General features: G+C 44.2%; 1 protein-coding gene across 6 annotated transcripts in view; it reads right to left on the reverse strand.

Annotated features, from left to right (window-relative positions):
* Nucleotides 1-20,079, reverse strand: part of Pcsk5 (proprotein convertase subtilisin/kexin type 5) — a 405,399-nt gene that overhangs the window by 37,822 nt on the left and 347,498 nt on the right. For 5 of the 6 annotated variants that reach the window (NM_001190483.2, XM_017318080.1, XM_006526759.4 and 2 more), the window contains 3 exons: nt 7,739-7,781; nt 4,677-4,813; nt 2,819-3,019 (listed from right to left, as the gene is read on the reverse strand). In NM_001190483.2, the coding sequence (NP_001177412.1) occupies nt 2,819-3,019; nt 4,677-4,813; nt 7,739-7,781 (381 nt within the window). Of the gene's footprint in view, nt 1-1,637; nt 1,832-2,818; nt 3,020-4,676; nt 4,814-7,738; nt 7,782-20,079 lie in introns of those variants that run through there. The other variant, XM_006526760.3, reaches the window with a different exon arrangement.

A 20,079-nucleotide genomic window follows, 5' to 3' on the forward strand; every position in this document is an offset into this window, starting at 1 on the left:
TCCCTGTGTACCACGGAGCCAAAGGATTACTTATCTCTAAGCTCCTCTAGCTGTGTCTTCCTAATGGTTAAGTAATTAAAAATGCCACCATCCCTTCCTTCTGAGGCCACTATATGCATAGATGGATAAATCCCTTCTAGGAATCAGGTACCTGTGGCTTTTCAAAGCCATCTGCAGTCACTATTATGCAACATTTATCTCTTCACAAAGAGGTTGACTTTCTTCCCACAAATTCGCCGACTCCAGCATTTCCCAGAGCTTGGGAATTAAGATCAAAAGAGCGGCTAGCGATGAGTTGTTAGGATGTGGTCAGAGATTAAAAAAAAAAAAAGTTCAGTTCGTTCACCAAGTTGTGCTTTGTAGATTGGTCCTTCGTTACAATCTGTAATTAGAGCCTGCTATGGCCTGGTTCTAATCCATGAGGGATATGGGTGGATTGGAGGACTCTCAGGCATGTTTGCAGGAACTTTTCCAGACTACCAGAGGACAAAACACTTCAGAAGAGCAAAATGCTTTGCAGTGACAGAGAAACTGCACTCCCGGGTCTGGTGAAGCCCTGTCTCTGGAAGCTGATAGCCTGTTGCTCCTGCATGTGTTAATAACACCACATGAAGATCACCTGTTCAGTGCTTCTGACATTAGGGACAATGTCCTAAGTCACCTTCACAACGTTTAGTGAGTGGGACAGAGGGCCTTCCTGTGACTGTTCTTTTGATGGCTAGAAAACATAGGTGAGCTGCCATCCTTGGGACCCAAGGGTGTTGGTTGCAGGATTTGTCTGGCAGGTCCTGGTAAGTTGTGTCCGCTCCATCCTTGAACTCTGCAGGGGGTGGGGGTTCGTGGGAACTCACTCTCTTAGTAGGTGACAAAGAAGGATGGCTTACATCACTATCATCCTAACTAGCCACAGTACTAAGGAAAGAATTGAGTGATTTCGTCTCAAGGCGACTTTCCAGAGCATATGTAGACCCATGAGCTGGCCATGGCCTTGGGATGCAAACATGACTGTGTTCTCTTGGAAGTAGCATGGATGAAGGAGCAGGCTGAAGTTCAAGACAGCTTAGTATCCTACATATATCTGAATCTTTTTCTTTTTTTTCCAGTCCAGACACCAGGCTGAAGACCTGGCTGCTCCTACCTAGGCAGCTACATTCTCTTGCAAACACTCCATGATTGGTTCAGGTCTCCTCGGGATTGACCTAGAATGACTGAAATCTGTTTCCCATCATCTGAAAGGTGTGGCTAATTAGGGCTTGCTCTCTGGAACCCTCTGCTCTCCCATTACACTCCTGACCTTGTTTGGGGGTCAGGGGCGTGGGGGAGAAGGCAGGAGAAAGATGAAGACATTGGCGCCAATCCTCCCCAGACTTAATGGAATGTATTTCCCATTTACTTGCCCTCTCTGTGCTTCTGCTGGGGAAGGCATGCTGTAGCTTTACCTTGTTTAGTGAGCAAACGTTCTCCCCTCTTTGTTCATGCTTTGCCTGTCTTATTTCATAGATCACAGAAATGGAAAGTGCAGCTATGCCATTGACTTTATTGCTTTAGTCCAGCCAGGAGAAACATTCTCTTTTGCTCCCCTATTCCCTTACTAGTGTGAGGCCCCCCGAATGGAATAAATCCTTCTTTTTCAAAAACACTGCATTGTGATTTCAGAGGAGTTGGGGGGGGGGGGCGTGGAGTAGAGGGATGGGTGTGGTGCTCTGACAAAGGGGAACAATCAAAGTCAGATTTTTTTGCTTGCAAAATGCGTAGTCCAGTTGAAGAGACATGTAATCATTTGGGAAATCGAGTCGGCTCTGACTCTTGGCTCCCTGTGCCTGTTCATCATCTGGATGCCAGATAAAATACAGATGTTCAGAGAAAGAAACCCAGCACCAGACCGTTTCCCTCTTTGCTTGGACCACTTCTTAAAGCCCACATGACAGACCAACTCGTTTTCAGCCTTCTTAGGCCAGCTATAATTCACAGAAGATATCCCAATCTGGATCGAGTAACTTTCTTAGCTCTGGGTTGGAAACAGCCTGGGGTGCTCTGGCTTTTGGTTGCTGACTTAGGAAAGTCAGATGTGCAGAAGCGTCACAGTGGGCAGCAGCTGAGACACCCTTTCTCTGAAACTAGCAGGACACCTTCCTCCTTGTCGTGTGTGGCCTCCTACAGCTGCCACTGTCTCTGTACTGAGTGGACCCTTGCCCAGAAATATGAGAGCAAAGGACTTGGGTTTTTAACCTTCTCAGACATGGAAGATGTCATAGAAAGATAGTTACCTTGAAGAAGCCCACAGTGGGGCCACAGAGGTGAAGAGGCCGAGTCTAAAGATGCACAGAGGAGTGGATACCTGCAGCTTCCATTAGAGTTCCAGCTCCCACATCTCTTCTCTCCTGCTCACACTTCTTCTGAAGAGTGAGCTTTCCACTTGTGCAACTGGGAGGGCAATGTTCTCCCTCCCCCATGCTGAGGATCAAATCCAGAGCCCCATGTACCTAAGTGAGCAAAGCCTGTACTATTGAGATATGTGCTGCCACCCTAGCTAGGAAAAGCAGCTTCCAAGAGACCAGTGCCAGCTGTAGAGAGCTTGTCAATTCCAACGTGTCAGGGTCACTGGAAAGGTGCCCCAGAGATGAAGGTTTGCTCTATTGTAGAGGCACGCACACATGAGAAGCTGTTCTCCAGCCTTCCTACCTGGGAGTTTCACAAACTCCCGAGACTTAGGAGTCTTGGAACAAGTATGATTCTTCCCTAAAACATTCCTCAGAAACAGTGCCAAAGAGGGAGGGAGGCAGAGGAGATCCTGGACCTCCCTCTAGCAGATACATACCATTCCAGTCCTTGCCTTCCACCTGAGGCCAGGTGGACCAGAGACACGTCCCATGCCATAGCTGCAACCCTTCTTGACAGCTGCTGCATTGGTTGTAGCCCGAGCCAGTGCAATTCTCACAGGCTCGGTGGCAGGGCTTGCATTCTCCCAACTCTTGGTCTCCATGGAAGCCAGGGCCACAATCCTGCACACAGCTGCCACCTTTGGAAGAAAAAGGGGAAAGGTATGAAGGAGGGTGTTTTAGTTAGGATTTTACTGCTGTGAACAGACACCATGACTAAGGCAACTCTTATAAGGACAACATTTAAGTGGGGGCTGGCTTATAGGTTCAGAGCTTCAGTCCATTATCATCAAGGTGGGAGCATGGCAGCATCCAGGCCCACATGGTGCAGGCAGAGCTGAGAGTTCTACATCTTCATCCAAAGGCTGCTAATGGAAGACTGATTTCCAAGCAGCTAGGATAAGGGTCTTAAAACCCACACCCATAGTGCCATGCCTACTCAAAAAGGACCACACCTACTAGGACAAGGCCACACCTTCTAATAGTGCCACTCCCTAGGCCGAGCATACACAAACCGTCACAGAGGGACTCTGGCTAGCTGGGCTTTTGGTGCTATGCAAAGCCAGATACTGAAGAACTTTTCAGGACATTTTTTAATTGCATGTGAGTGAACCAAGATGGCTTTAGGTTATTTCAATTAATAAATGCAATACTTTTTTTTCCTTTTTAACTTAAATATAAATTTGCCAAGTATAAATGGCAAAGAGCTTTGAATAAAGATTTTCAACACTTCTAAGCCTTAATAAATTACAAATAAAATGATTCAATAAAGAAAACTATTGAGACACACAATTTTAATCCCATCACTTCGGAGGCAGAGGCAGGAGGATTTCTGCAAGTTTGAGGCCAGTCTGGTCTACAGAGCAAGTTCCAGGACAAGCCAATTACATTGAGAGATTCTGTCTCGGAAAGAGAGAGGAAAGAAATTATTGAGGGTCTGTAAAATGCTTGTCAGAGAAGCATGAGGACCTGAGTTTAGACCTCTAAAACTTACATTTAAGTTGGGTGCTGTAGGTGTTGGAGGGCCCCTTTACACTCGGTGATGGAGAGATGGGATAGGGAGACAGGTAGATCCCTTAAAGTTCAGTTAATCTAGCCAATGAAAGTTTCTGTCTTAAACAAAAGATGGAAGCAACGTGAGGTTCTTCTTTGACCTCCACAAAGATGCTACACACATGTGTGCATGCACGGATACACACACACATTGGGAGGGAAGAGCACATGGGTTGAGCAGAGAAGGAGAAAAACGGGAACCACCGATTCACTGAATATTGTCTGTAGTATTCTCCATTCTCAATGCTCCCAGTTAGTAGACTCATAGTAAATTTCTTTCCCAATTGTCTTTCCAACGAAGTCAATGAGTTGACCAAAACCTAAGTCTTGTTCAGTTATATAATGCACACGAACCTGCAACATGATTCTCCTTTCTTGAGGTATTTGCTTCAATACAATGGTCATGGCTCTGAATAGCTCAGGTAACTTCAGCTCTGAAACATTAATTTTCAGGTCTCCTCCCATCTCAGAGCTTATGGTTTCTACTCAACTACCTTGTTCCCACCAACTTGGAGATACTTTGAGGTTAATTAGTGAACTGTGAACTATGCTTCAATGCCAAGGGCAGGAGGAAGTAGTTCAGGCTAATGTTTTTTCTCAAACCACATTAAGATTCCTTTTTGGACTATAGACACCAGCATGCAAAGACTCTGAAATCCATTCTAGATTGCTCCTATTGCAGCGATGGCCTGCTGGACCCCCCACAGCCTTTTCTTCCCAGTGGGTCACCATTTTCCAGCTTACCGGAGAGAAAGAAGCCCTCCTCACACCAGTAGCACTCATGTTGGTCGCAGCTGCCACAGTTAGTACCACAGGCCCTGCATTCCCATTTCACACCGAAGGTCTTCTCAGGACAGGCTTTATAGCAATGCCGCTCAAACCTAGGGAAGAGGATGTCATACTTCCGTGAGGAGGGCTGGCGTGCTAGAACTGCCACAATTTGTTCTCCTCATACTCGTTTATCTGTAGCACACTGAATAGGTTGTCAAGGTCAGAAACCTGCACTTGGTCTGTCCTGCCCAATCAAACCAAGGCGTTGGCTCCCTCTTCTGTACCTCTGCGAACCCCTTTATGGGGAGGGGAGGTGCTGCTGGGAAGATGTTGGGAGGAGAGGGTCGCTGAGACTGATTTCTGTGCTGGTTGTTAAGTATCAGTTCCTTCAAGTCTGTCTTCCACACAGGGAAGGCATTACTAATTTTTAGAGTCTACACATGGGAAACAATGCTCAAGTATCAAGTACCTATCATCTCCTGAAAGGTAGGACAGGGGTTTTAACCAAAGATTGTTGGAATAGATGGCGTGTACAGTTCTTTTAGAAAGTGAGAGACAGCCCAGTATTGGGTCTGTACAACTTACCAGGATGTCTGCGGCCAGATCATTAACAAGGAAGTGCCTTGTTAATCCTCAACATATGCTAATACATACTTATGCATATACACATATGGGTTCTTGTGTAGATGATCCGCTATGCTCGTTATAAAGCAAGATATTGTAATTCACTTGGAGGGGCAGTGGAGTGAAGCTGACTTTTGCTCTTTGGTGAATTTCAAAGCATCAATGAGTCATCAGGGAAAATGCTAGCATTCCTTCTTAACCGCTTATATTGTCCAGCACTTCATCAACTAGCCATTGATGCTAAGTAGCCTGAAACGTCGTAAATGCGTGTTTCTTGAAACAGTTATCTCATGCCGTGTCTTTGTGCTATAGGGCATACTATTTCGGCCTATTTCTTTCTCAAAAGGTTTTATGAAACACACACATCAATTATCTGGTGAGTGTCATGTGTTGTGGGGGTAGGAGAGGAAGCAGGTGCAGGGGAGGCGTTTGTACAGGGGTCAAATAGAAGGCTCAGTCAGTATAGAGTTGGATTGGATCAGCACAGGGTAGGGGGTGGGGAACATTAGAGGAAAAGGTATAGAATTTACACTGGTTTCTATGTGATCATTCTCTCTCTGTGGCTGGGGGGTAGGGAGAGAGAGTAAAATTAAAATCTTCAGTTCTTCATGGGACATTCTGTGGCCTCTGTAAGGGATACCTGCATGTCTGCTCTTCATCTTTGGTGTGAGAGCCCTTGCTGTAGCTATTGCAGATGATATGCTGTCAGTTATTTCCCACTCGTTAAATATTATCCAGCTTTGTCTTATTATCATTAACCTGGGGCCTCTTCACCATTCCTCTATCTTTTAATGTGTTCATTTCTCGTCCCGAGGGTCAAACTAGGGCCTTTCGTAAACAAGGCAGTGCCATCTCATTGAGTCGTACCCCTGTCCCTTCTGTGTGAAATGGAAAAGCTACACAAATCTATCCAAATGCTATGATGACATAGTTACTGCAGTGGCCAGCTGTTCTAGGGAAGCTACGGTATAACCAGAAGACTAAGTTCAGGACCTGGGGAGATGGCTCAGCAGTTAAGAACACTGGATGCTCTCACGGGGGAACCTGGATTTATTTCCCGGTATCCACATGGCAGCTCACAACCGTTTATTACTTCAGTTCCAAGGGATCCTGTGCTTACTTCTTCATGTGGTGCACACACATGCAAGTGAATGCAAGCAAACACTCATACACATAAAATAAAATAGCATCCCTAATCTCCCAAATCTGAAAATGCTCCCAAATTAAGAACTTTCTGAGAAATTAACATGAAGCTGCAAAATTTTGTTTCACGCACAAAATTTATTTTTTAAATAGCATATAAAATGATGTACTAACTCTGGCCCTCTGGTATATATATGAAGCATGAATTCTAGTTTGAGACATGGCCCTTCCCCAAGATATATCATTTATATATAACCATTCCGATATATGAGAAAAAAATGTGAAATCTGAAATACTTCTTGCCAAGTATTTCAGCCGAGGGTTCTACTGGTAACTCAGGTTGGCCCATCCTTCTGAGATGCTTCAGCTTTCAGGGCTGCCTTTCCTCCTGTCTTGCTCACTGCTTCCACCATTTCCTCATCTACTGTTTTCAGATCTTAGACTCTGCCAAGGTGAGACAATATGGTGATAGAAGGTGGTGACCCACAAAAATGGAGATCTGGGCTTGCCACTAGTTTCTGCTGTAGAGTGAGCAGGGCACTGGAGCCTCCCTGATCTACTCTTTCTGTTTCTTGGACTCATACAGATCTCAAGTTGCTTACAAGCTGGTGAAAGATGGAGAAGAGAGGAGGTGAGAGCTGTGGGTGGTCGAATAGGACCCGTGCAGGCCATGGATTAGTCTGACCTCCCCTTCACTTCCATCTTTCTTTTTGTGTTGGTTTCCTTCTAGCACAGGAGGTGAGGCGAGCTGGAAGGGAAAGCAGCTGGGACAGGAGGTCATATTGAAGCATGCAGGCTTGGCTTTAATAAGTCTATATGGGAGAATGCTAGTCTGATGCTTATCTGCACTTCATTTTAGCTAGCGGTCCATGCCTCTCATCACCCAGGGGGCAATTAAGAGGTAAGTGCCTCACCTGGTTTCCCTTGGCACATCTGACTCCGGCTAGGGACAAAATCCCTACACAGACATTGGGAACCAGCTTTCTCTATTATTAAAGCCTGTCCATACAGAGCAAAATTTGAATGGGGGTGACCCATGGCAAGATTCCTAGACACCAGTGTCAAGATGGATGACTTCCAGGATCAGGAAAGGGAAGACTTCCTTTCAAGGCAAGAAAACATCTGGACACTTCAGTCATTAATAGCCCACACAGGACAGTTGCTTCAGGTTGCAGGGCCCCTGCAAATCCTAACTGGAGTTAGGACTAAGTCAGTGATGCTTAAGCTGCAGAAAAGTTAGTGTCATGAACAAAGAGGGCCAGACTTACATGTAATATCCTGTAGCACACGAGGTACAGGCTCCTGGATCATCTGGAAAAAAATGACAATAATGAAAAATTATGATCGCCAGAAGTTTGTTATTTGGAAAAATGGACTTTGGAAAAGTTGTGGTTGGAGGCAGCTAATCTTCCAGAATAGTTTTATGAAATGTACTGCCCAGAAATGATATTTGAACAGATTGCACCATTTTAATTAGTTACATAAAGCACGTTGTAATTTATCTTTACCAAAGGTAGTAAAATGAGATTTCCCATTAAAAAATGGCCCCAACTTTCAAGGAAGAATAGGCTTAAGCTACTGGGTCTTCAAATTCCAGATCAACCCTGATACTCGCTAGGAACCTCCTGTCCTTAGGGCCGGGAGCTTAGTTCAGAGCTAGAGTACTTACATAGGACAGATTCTGGCCTTGGTCCCCAGCACTGCAGACACAAAGTCCTGGATCCTTTTGACCTCTGCTGAGGTAGGGCATGAAATGTGCTACTTACTTCTGACTCTGAGACATAGGTCTCTCATGCATTTCTACAGATGTCGACCAATAGGAGGGATCATTACTGGGGAGTCTCCTTTGAAATCTCAACAAATATTTTCCCCAATATAAGCACCCACTTTGTGATTTTCTTATGGAAGAAACTATTGTATTCTCATTGGCAGTAGTGAGTCAGTGAGTCCCTGTTGGCTCAGAACAGGGTTTCAAGTCACTGCTTTTGACAAGGGTCACCACCTTCAGTCCATGTCCAACGCTGCCCCAAAGGTGCTGCTCTTGGATGTGATTACCATGGGGATTCCATTGCCTTTGTTGGCCTCAAGTTCTTTCAAGCAGGTACCTCTGGTAGTTTGTCCTGCCTTCTGATCTCCAACCCAGCCTTGCTCCTTTTATTTGCATAGGACACAAAGAACAACTTCACCCTATATGATTCCTTTTGGCACACGAAGATGTTTAACTTCAGATTACTTCAGGCAACTGTAACTTCAGCTAAACTAAAACTACCCTGCCCTTTGAACTCAGTGAAAAAACTATCCGTTCTAAATTAACTGTCTTTCTGCTTATCGGAAAACCTGATGGTTGCAGGGTAGAGGCTGCCCCACTCCAAGTCTTTAATCACAGGATTGTCTTGACCCTGCTTAGTGAGAGATGTACTTCAATCATACATTACATATCATACTAAGACATGGCAGCAGACATTATGGTAAGACTTCTTGAAGAGGCTCTGCAACCTCAGAAATAAGCAAGGATCCTCAGAACTTTCTGGAAACAGCCTGATGATGGTTAGAGTAGATAGCATTAACCTTGGAGCTGAGGTACCCTTTTCTAGTTTGAAGGTTTTAATACAGCTTTAAATATCATGTGAACTTGAATAAAAATCACCATGTTTTTTAGGTCCTAGTAGGTGCAAAATGAACTGGTTGGATAAGATGCCGACTGAGATGCTCTGAAAGTTGAATATTGCAGAACTGAATGCAAAGCAAGCTGGCAAACTCCGGCCTACTGTAGAGCCAGGCCCACATTTGTCCATTCATGTTATAGTAGGATACTCCTATACTACAGTATCAGCAATGAGTAGCTACAACAAAAACCCAAATCTGGGCTCTTTGTCACATTACAGGAAAAGTTTGCAAGCTCTGCCTGTAGTATTATCCACTTGAGTCTTCATTTCATTCAACTTCCCTTTTTAGGCTTAGAGCCACACTTGTTTAGGAACTACCTGTTAATATAGTAGAAGTTTAGTTGGAAGGGTTGAACAACAGCCAAAGTAGCCCAGTGCCAGCCTTTAATCCCAGGACTCGGCGGCGGGGTAGACAGATCTGTGTGAGTTCCTGGTTACCCTGTGTGCATGGAGAGTTCCAGGCCAGCCAGAGCTACACAGTGAGATGCTATTTTAACAACAACAAGAAAGAGTCAAAACAATCAAGGAGGAAGAGGCCATTCTGCAGGAGGCTGTAATGATGTACGCTGGCAGCTAAGTGGTTTTTAATATCTGAATCGATCAATGCAGTCTTTAATATGGTAAACTAAAACAGGATGATGAACTGAGCCGAAAGCCAGACTCATGAAGTGGACTCAGGAATCTGAAGCTAAGTGCTGGTGAGAAAGAAAGTCTCCCTGGCCTTCTTGGAAACTCCACGGGAGTGCTTTCTCCTTTCCTACTCTATAGAATGGGGACCTGAATATACTTTCAGGGCTATAGAGTTCTCAGTGGACAGCATGGCTAGTTCAGCTCTCACTTGGAGTCTCTTTCTGACTGTTTATAGCCCACCTTCCTCATACCTTGCTTCTACTCAGCTTGCCTCTGGGCAGCTTGGTTTTCCCTGCCCGTCCCAGTGAACATACTTAACTCTTGACAGTTTTGCTAATTTAGTAAGGGCTGGGGGAATTCTGATCTTGCTCGTTAATGTTCTGGTCACCTCTTCCATCTAGAAACTTAATGCGCTTGCTCTCTTCTTTAAGCTGGTCACTCATGAAAATGTTAAACAGAACCAAGCCTCAGAAATGTGCATACCAATGTTGAGTGTAGGGACTTTTCCGGCCTGGCTGCACAGAGAATTTGGATGCCTTTATGACAGTTTGCACACATGAATAACCCAGAGGCTCTCAGAACTAAGGCTTCTAACAGCTTATGGATGGCTGTTAGCTTCCCACCCCCCCATTATTAACAGTTGTTTTCCACCCCAGAAGATCTACAAGTTGGAGATTAGCTAAATGGTTTAGCTTGACCACAGAGAGGCAGCTGTTGTTGGGTTAAGAGTAACAACCTGAAAAGGGAGGTTTCAATTCAGCCTTCAATGGTAAGGTGGGGTTAATCAAAGACCACTTCCAGTGAGCATTGTCTAGGAGTTGGGAGGGGAAAGAGGAATATAGATAAGCTAGAATGTTAACTGTCTTGGAAGATGTTACCTAAGGTAGGATGTTTAAAGGTCTCTAGTTCTTTGATCTTGTCAAGCTTTGAGCTGAGAGCATATGTTGGTCAGTTGAAATTCAGAGAAAGCCTCAGACATCTGGGAGCAAAGTTATCAGGAACAGTCCGTGGCTTGTAGCTGGCCACATCCCACAAAGGAGAAGGTGCAAGGTACGAGCAGAGCCTATTCAAGATGGGACCCGTTTTCCCTTTCCAGAGAAGATGGAGTTAATTATATTTTCATAGGGGTGGGCAGGCAGGACTGTGGTGTTCAGTCTGCCTTCAGATCTCCTGACCATCTTTTGGGTCATGATTTGACTGTATCCTTAGGGGAATGATCATCTCTGGACCTCATCACAAACTCCTGTCTCCAAGGATTCAATGGTGCCTGTTCTCAATAGCATCCGAGTGGTCAGTGATGTTCTCTGCTAGGGAGGTTTTTGTTCTCTGCAATGCTCACAACCTTCTCATTGATTGGAAATCAAAGTAGGGTCATATAATCTGTATTTAAAAAGGAGGATCTTTGAAATTGAGGTGGAACTCTAACATTTAAAGCTACTCAAGGAAGGTCCATTTATTTTTACAATTTACATAGACTTTAGGTTCTATAACTCAAGAAGTATATAAGTTAAAATACTCTAATCTGCTTTTTTCAATTTTTTTCTTGCATGGCTATTTCTTATTGAAGCAAGACAGGAAATGTGGTGTCTTAGGAGCCACAGCATATTCATATTCACACACACACACACACACACACACACACACACACACACACACTCACATATGTGTATATAAAACAAAATAAATTAGTAAGAAAAGAAAGATGCTGGGTATCAGGGCATGTGCTCGTAGAACCAGCTGCCCAAGATGCTGAGAAAGAAGATGCTGAGAAGGAAGTCCTGGAGCGCAACTTGGAAAAGTAGGGAGTCTTTGTTTAAAAGCATAATAACTGCCCTCCCCCAATCAAAACATCAGAAAAGACAGAAACTGCCTAGGCTAGGATACATATACATATGCACATGCACCAGGTCAATAAAGTAATGTTTTTAAAAAGTGTAATAAACAGGTTTAGAACTGGTAAAAGGAATCATCTGATGTTGGTTTCTGGCTACTATGGACACCCACCCACAAGAGAAGACAAACACGCACTGACACATACAGGACCACACCCCAAAATAAGTCCTGTTCCACCACACGTTTGAAACATTGTCTCCACAGATCTTTCCAGTCAGTTGTCATTTGGTTTTGCTACCGATTCCCCCTTTCTCCCATGTCCACGTCTACCTTCTCATCTCCCACATCCACGCCTACCTTCTCATCTCCCACTTTGTCCCTCAACACTTGTTAATTTCCACAACGCCAGTGCTCTTCCTAGAGGTGGAGTCCAAAGAGACACAGATGCCTGTACAAACTCTTCAGACAAAATTCATCTTGAAAAGGCTTATCTTTCTGATAGGACTCTGCAAAGGAAGTAGATGGCTGGGAACTGGGGTTACAGCTGGTACCGCCTCAGACTCACTAATGAGACTAGGGCTGTCCTCAGGCCAAACATGTTTTAACCATTTCTTTCCTGCGTGTCTACTCTATCTGCCCTGCTGAGATGTCCCAAGGCTCTCTCTGAGGGCAGAAGCAGCGCTGGAAGAAATCAATACTTCAGCTGCTTAGAGAGATAATTAAGCAAATTGTCAATAATGTATATTCTTCCTGAGTAAATTCGTATTTAGTTATCACACAATGCTGTCACATTGACAAGAGAGTCCCTGACAGTTTTCAGCCTACCAAGAATAACAGATTGGTTAAGAGATTTATATGCCCAAAGAGTGTAACTAATTATAAGGGCCAGACAGCACTAAGAGATACATAAATTCAAATTGGCCTTGTACTTAGAGTTGCTTCAAATATCATTCAAATACAAAGTAGATCTTCTGACAGCTCTGCCATGCTGGCTTTTCCGGAAGGTTCAATGGTGTTGGAATACAAAATATTTGGTTAGAGGGACTGTTGATGCTTTTCAATCATCTTGTCTTCACTGGTGTCCACGGACAATGAATAAATATTTGAATTGGCAGGGATGCAAATTGTGCAGCTGACAGTGGGGCACAACCCCCCTGGAGAGGCACAGTAGTAGAAGAGAGCAGAATAAATAATGATGGTGGAAAGAGGGTTCGGTGTTCCATGGGCTCCAGGTTTTATCATGTCCTCTAATTCCGGGGATGGAATGCCATGACAGGCAAGGTCCTTGTGGATCCCCATGCTTCCCGAGCCCTAACAGGCAGAAGTAATGGATATTTACATACTGAGCCCTAGAAGGCTCACTCACTGTGCCGTGTGTCCATGCATCTGTTCATTTATTTCATAGCTTACATTTCAGTGGAAGGCAACAGTTTTAAAAGCAGGTATAGGGCTGGCGAGATGGCTCAGCGGGTAAGAGCACTGACTGCTTTTCAGAAGGTCCTGAGTTCAAATCCCAGCAACCACATGGTGGCTCACAACCACCCATAATGAGATCTGACACCCTCTTCTGGTGTGTCTGAAGTCAGCTACAGTGTACTTATGCATAATAATAAATTAATTTTTGGAGTAGAGCCAGCAGGGACTGAGCGAGTGGGTCTGACCGGAGTGAGCAGGGTTGACCAGAGCGAGCAGAGGTTCTAAAAATTCAGTTCCCAACAACCACATGAAGGCTCACAACAATCTATATAGCTACAGGGTACTCACATACATAAAATAAATAAATAAATCTTTTTAAAATGCAGGCAATATCTTAAGCAGTGTATGTAGTAACCTGTTTCTGAATCATGCAATAGAACATGCTCATTTTCAAAACACAGGTAATTATTCGTAGGGCAAGTAAAATATAATTATTTTTTCAACAAACGCATGCCATGGACAGTAGAAAGCAAGCTCTGTGAAGACAGAGGTTTTGTTTCCTGTAGGCTCACTACTAAGGAGATCGCCTTGGCACTTGTGGAAAAGGAAAGCTCACAAATAAATTTAGACATTTAGATAAAGATTAGAAAGGATGTGGGAAGAGAAGAGAGACTCTCATCTCAATGAGCTAGTGAGAGAAAATGCCATCCAAGAACCAACCATTTGATTAGAGACTGGAATTTTAGCAGGAGCTAGCTGCAGAAATCCTACAGACAGAGGTCAGACCCATTTAAGGAACAGCAATAGGAAACAGGTACAGTGGCATATGATTGTAATCCCAGCACTTGAGAAGATGAGGCAGGAGCATCAAGAGGGTTGGAAGATCAGGGAGAGTCTGGAGTTGGGGGGGTGGGGAAGGAGAGGTGAAGGAGGAGGAGGAAGAGGAGGAGGAGGAAGAAGAAGAAAAGGAAATGTGGTAGCAGCAACCACTAGGGCTGGACTGGATCAAATGAGAGGCAGGCAATGAGGTCAAGGTCATGGCACGACCAGATCAAATTGTCATTCTTACTCCTCCACCCAAGCCCCTCTACCTTGCTGATCATTAAACCCATGGCCTCATATATGGTAGGCAAAAAGCCACCACTGAGCTAACCACTAGCACACATAGAATTGTACTGACCAGAATAAGAGATTCACCTTCTAACGGAGACTTTTGTATAAAAGCCCCAATGTGATATGATCTGCATATAGAAACCTAAGGATCCTATGAGTTCTAAGTGGGGAATGACCTGTTTAACAGTAGGAGTATTTACAACTATTACATCCAGCCAAACTCAACTAGGGCACCATGTACCACTCTTGGGATGCATGTTTTAGAGAAAGATATATCAGAAGAAATAATCAGAGGTAAATAAATTAAGAATGTGATAAGAAAATTCAAACTTGGGGGACTTCAAAGAACTAACATTTTGGGACACGATGTTGGGGACAGGATGAAGGATTGAAATGACTTTCTGGGCTGGCTTGAGCCCTAAGTGGGCAAGAAAGAAGGAGGAGTCAGCTGTGTGTTGGATTTAGAGAAAGAAGAAGCAATTAACAAGTCATGTATTCCAGCTACACCCTGCTGTGAGAGGCTAAGGAGTGCCTGTGTGGTCTGCAGTCCTTACCCTCATGGAATTTGCAGCTGGTGGGGAGAGGACAGTAATGACCAAGGTTGGCAAGCACGAAGCTAATGTGTGTCGAATGATGGGATGGGAAACATACATACTTCTGATCTAGTTTAGGGCCTGAAAGAAAGCAAAGTGTGATGTTTCCTTTTCTTCCCTCATACTTAAAACTCTCTCTCTCTCTCTCTCTCTCTCTCTCTCTCTCTCTGTGTGTGTGTGTGTGTGTGCGTGTATGTGTTGTATGTCTGTGATGTGCAGTGTATGCTCACATGTGTATTCATTTGAGTAGAGCCCAGAAGAGGACACTGGGGGGTGGGTGTCCTGCCCCTTCACTCCACTTTTTGTTCCCTGAGACAGAGTCTCTCATTGAACCCAGTGCTACTCTGGAAGCTGAGAAGTCTCAGATCTCCCTGTCTCTGCCTACCACCGCCAGCTCTTGAGTTACAGGTGTGCTCATGACCATGCCTGGTGCTTTTCTGTGGGTTCTTGGGACTTGAACTCAGGTCTCAATGCTTGAGCACCAAGTGCTCTCATCGACTGGACCATCTCCTCAGCCCTTTATCTCTCTTTCTTGATGGGAAAAATTTGAAGCATTCTTCTACTTAGGGTTTCCAGATAAAATACAGTACTCAGGAACCCAAGAACTATGAAGTTAGCTTAAGGATAAATGAAAACTAGTAGGAGTCAGCGAAATCCATCTGGGCCTTGGCTTTGACATTGGGTAGGTCAGACCAGAAGAAGAGCACAAAGGGTCCCTCTGAAGCTCTGGATTTTACAAAGATGCATACTCAGATTCATGCTAGCTTCGCATTCTAGAATCTAACCAAAGGAAACAAGTGCACAGCAGTTCTGGGTCAGTAGGATTGCAAGGCAACTGATAGGAACAGCTGTGAATGCTCCCAGAAAAAAAATGTAATTTCAACTGTCATGTCAATAGATTCTTTTTCATTTCTAAAATTTCAAGGAAAATGGACACAGTATAAAGGTTTCCCTCAATGCCAGGTCTTCATGTATGCGAGGCAAATGCTCTACTGTTGACCTACAACCCCAGTGCAGAAGTTGAAACATATCAAGCACAGAAAGAAAGCAGTCACTATGAGAAAGAGGCAGTGGGAGTAACCAACAGCAGAATCAGACCCACAGCACACTCTTAGAAATGGTAAAGAGCCAGAATTAAGAGCCATGAGGGAGGTAGGGTCACGGAGCAGTTCCCCCATTGTGTGACTATATGAAGAATTGTTTGTTTCTACCCTCAGGTTCTTCTGCCAGAGTGGGGGCTTGTCTCCTGTGCTGCTAATAATAGCTGTAGTGGCTTTACAAAGATTATCAGGTTGCGATACAGTGAACATTAACAATCTGTCCCAGTTGGGAATACATCTTATTTATCACTCAGGCTACAGTGCCTAGTCCTATTCTCAGATTCCTTTATTCCACATGGACATTTTTGAGGATCTCACACTATTACATATTTTAATTATATATTGTACATTTAAAAATTACATTCATATGTATATGATTGTGCCTTCATGCACACATACATGACAGCATGCATGTGGAAGCCAGAGGACAACTTGGAGGAGTTGCTTCTCCCCCTTCACTGTCATGGGGTCCCAGGGATTGAACTCAGGCTTGGCAGTAAGCACGGTGACACTCGGAGCCATCTCACTGGCCAACAAATATATGCTAGGGCTATAGAGGTCACTCATTCCCTAGTATAGTGTGGAATTCAGTGTCTCTGGGGCAAGGCAGCAGATAAAAAGACCTATAAGATATGTGCTCATATGCTCATGTGCTCGTGTCACATGATCATATAATTAAATTAACGGGATGGCAAGCAGGGAACAGAGTTCTAAGATGTGAATAGATTGCAAGTGCACTTGAGTAGGGGGCATAATAACAGAAATCCATGGGAGGATGCCTTCGTGAAAGTAAAGGTTGAAAACCAAAAGATGAGTTCGAGAAAGACAGATAGAATGAAGAAGAGCTATGGAGAGAATTTTCTGGAAGAAATATGTCACATTCCTCACTCTGAAGGTCTGAAGGATTTTAAATAAAAGGATGTGAAAGGTATGAGAGTAGATGGTAAAGGGTTTGGAGGAGCTGGAGGACAGGGCTGGGGTCAGGTTCAGGAAAAGAGACAGAAGTGAGCATGCTTAACAGCTCAGTGGTAGACGAAGAAGGCTCTATTCAATGCTTAGAGAGTGTGTAGACTCTTCCTCAGGCCACAGGAGAGTGTCTAAGATGTAAACTTCCACCACTAGGTTCATAGTTAGAGGGAACTCCATGTTTTAGCATAGGGAATCAATTTGGGGATTGTCTTAGTTAGGCTTTTACTGCTGTGAACAGACATACATCATGGCCAAGGCAACTCTTATAAGGGCAACATTTAGTTGGGGCTGGCTTACAGGTTTACAGGTTCAGTCCATTATCATCAAGGTGAGAACATGGCAACATTCAGGCAGGCATGGTACAGGAGGAGCTGAGAGTTCTACATCTTAATCTGAAGACTGCTAGTAGAAGACTGACTTCCAGGGAGCTAGATGAGAGTCTTAAGTCCCACACCCACAGTGACACACCTATTCCAACAAGGCCACATCTACTCCAACAGGGCCACACCGTCTATAGTACAGTTCGCTGGGCAGCATACACAATTAATCCTAGCAGTCAGGAGAGTTTGAGGCCACTTAATCTACATAGCAAGGTCTGTGTCAGCCAGAGCTACTTAATAAAACCTTGTCTCAAACCAGGAAAAACCAGGAGAGATGACTTGAGAGTGTTGTAAGTTGGATTATAATAATGAACCCCAATCACGTGTTCCAGTGTTAATGTTGGAACCTCTAAATGGAACCTTACTTGTTAATTAGGGTCAGGTTAGAATGAAGTTATCAAGATGAGGGTAGGTACCAACATAAAACAATAGCTCATTCCTACTTTCAAAAAGCCACATGAAGACAGATCCAGAGACACAGCAGGGAGAAGCACATGATATCCCAGAGGTATGGATAAGTTATGCAGCTACAAGCCAAAGATAGTCATTAGCTGCCAGGGGGCAAGAACATGTCCAGGAAGAGCCTCCCTCGGAGATGTCAGGAGCTAACGCTGCTGACAAGGAACTGACCCCTGACTTCAGACTTCCACTCTCCAGGTCAGAGGGAGAATACACCATTATGGTTTTAAGACCCTTGTTTTCTGGTAAGCTGTCACAACTGCCTTTGAATGATGTAACTTGTCACTGGTTTTGGGGACAGGGCATGATTGCCCCATATTCTTGCCTAAACCTTTAAAATACTATAAAGATCACATTTTACCCCCTTCCCCAAATGTGTCTGCTTGTGAATGGAAAGAGGAAGGCTTTATATGATTGCTGTGTCCTGGAGAAGAAATTCATTGTATCCAACTCACCTGGGCAGTTTACATTGAGGGGCCATGTCAGGAGCTGGGAACCCATACAGCAACTTTGCATGTTCTACCTAGCTGGTAAAACAGGGCTGACACTGTAATCATTTCAATTGTAGTGTATATGCTATTAATTTTATTTTATTTAGGCAGAGTTTTGGTAGATAGCCCAGGCTAGCCACAAACTCATGGTCCTCCTGCTTTCTCTTTGCCAGTGCTAGGATTTCAAGTGTGTGCTGCCATCCCTGGCATGGAGTTTTCTGGTTTGTTTTCCTACAGGGCACTTTTAACTGTTGCTTGTCTTTGAATCATGGAGAGAGCTGACTGATTATTAGTTAAGCAAATCCAGACTGGGGAGGAGGAATACGTTTCCCCAGCATTTAGGCTTGAGCAGCTGTGTGGTGCTCCGTTTGAAGCCGTGAGCCACCTGGGGTAGGGATCATGCAGACACAGGCAGAAGCCATAGCAACCAGAAGGCAAGCAGCGTTTTGACTGAACTGAGGTTGGTTCACCCTCATGCAAGGAAAGTAAGAACAGCTGGGCTGGTTCAGCAGGTACAGTATTCGCCACCAGCCACATGACTTGAATTGTAGCCATGATTCACATGATAGAAGAAAACAAGTGACTCCCACAAATTGTCCTCTGACTACACACACACACACACACACACACACACACGCACACGCACACGCACACGCACACGCACACACGCACACACTCACACACACACACACACACACACACACACACACACACACACACACACACTCACACACACATCAATAAATAAACGCATGTAAAAAGAAGAATATTCATGGGGCCCACAGCGTAGCACCAACAGTTTTTTCATACCCTTCAATTAAGAGTTCTTCATCTGGGCAAAGTTGGCTCAGTGACTAAAGTTGTCTGACCCCAAGCCTCACAACCTGACGTTGATCCCCAGAATCTACATAATGGAAGAAGAGAACCAATTTCCACATATTGTCCTTGATGTCCACACACGTGTTATTGCATGTATCTGCTGACTCAGCATATAAATAAACAAACGAGATAAAGAAAAAAACTGTAAAAAAGTGCTCCATCTCTCATGTAAGGAGTCCCTGAGTCACTTTGTCATCACAGCCTTGGAGGTACTGCTTTGAATATCTAGTTTATTCCGAGTGTGATTCTGAAGCCGAATCACGATGGACAGAAGAACCCATTGCCATGATTTCAGTACCAGGGTCCTGCACCCCAGGGGCAAGGCCGGAAAAGAAGAGTGATGAGTGCTATCCTGAAGCTGCGGTCTCCAGCTTCCTCTGTTAGAAGGAGGGTGGGTTAGAGCAGCCATCGCACTCCCTCTGCAAGCTTCTTAGACTTGTTCCATATTCTGAGCCTTCAAGGAACCATCCAACTAAACGCATCGTTGAAGAGAGGGACAACACGGCAAATTCATTTATCTCACTTACTGCTTAAGCAAAAACGAAATTGTTGAGATCAACATTTATTTTCCAGTAGACATATTTTCTGGTCGTTACTTTTGGCTTAAACTGCTGGTTCATGTAAACGGTCTAGGGCTTATGTAAACAAGCCCTGTTATCTGCAAAATAAAACTCCGAGAGAGTCATCCTGTGTGATTTGCTCTTTGAGAGAGTGGCTCATATTTTCTTTTTTTTTTTAAAGATATTTTGAAAGATTTTGCCTATTCATCATCAGGCATATTTTAAGGAAGTGATGTTTTCTTTTGTGTCTCTTCAAGTTGCTATGGCAATGGAATCGCTTTCTACTCATTAATCAGGGGGCCTCCTCCTCTCTCCCTTGGTTTTGCAGCCTCTGCTTATCTCGCTACCTTTAAAAACTTCACAGATTTCAAAAGCAGTTTTCTTCAAAAATGTTCCTCAATCTGCAAGTTTTGCTGCGTTCAGTATGTTATCTATCAGGACATATTTCAAGCTCTGCATTATTTGATGACTTGCATTGGATTCTAGGTGCATTTGACTGCCCCGGTCTCTGGATCCCTAC

Source organism: Mus musculus, chromosome 19 (genome assembly GCF_000001635.26).
Source record: "Mus musculus strain C57BL/6J chromosome 19, GRCm38.p6 C57BL/6J".
NCBI lineage: Eukaryota > Metazoa > Chordata > Mammalia > Rodentia > Muridae > Mus > Mus musculus.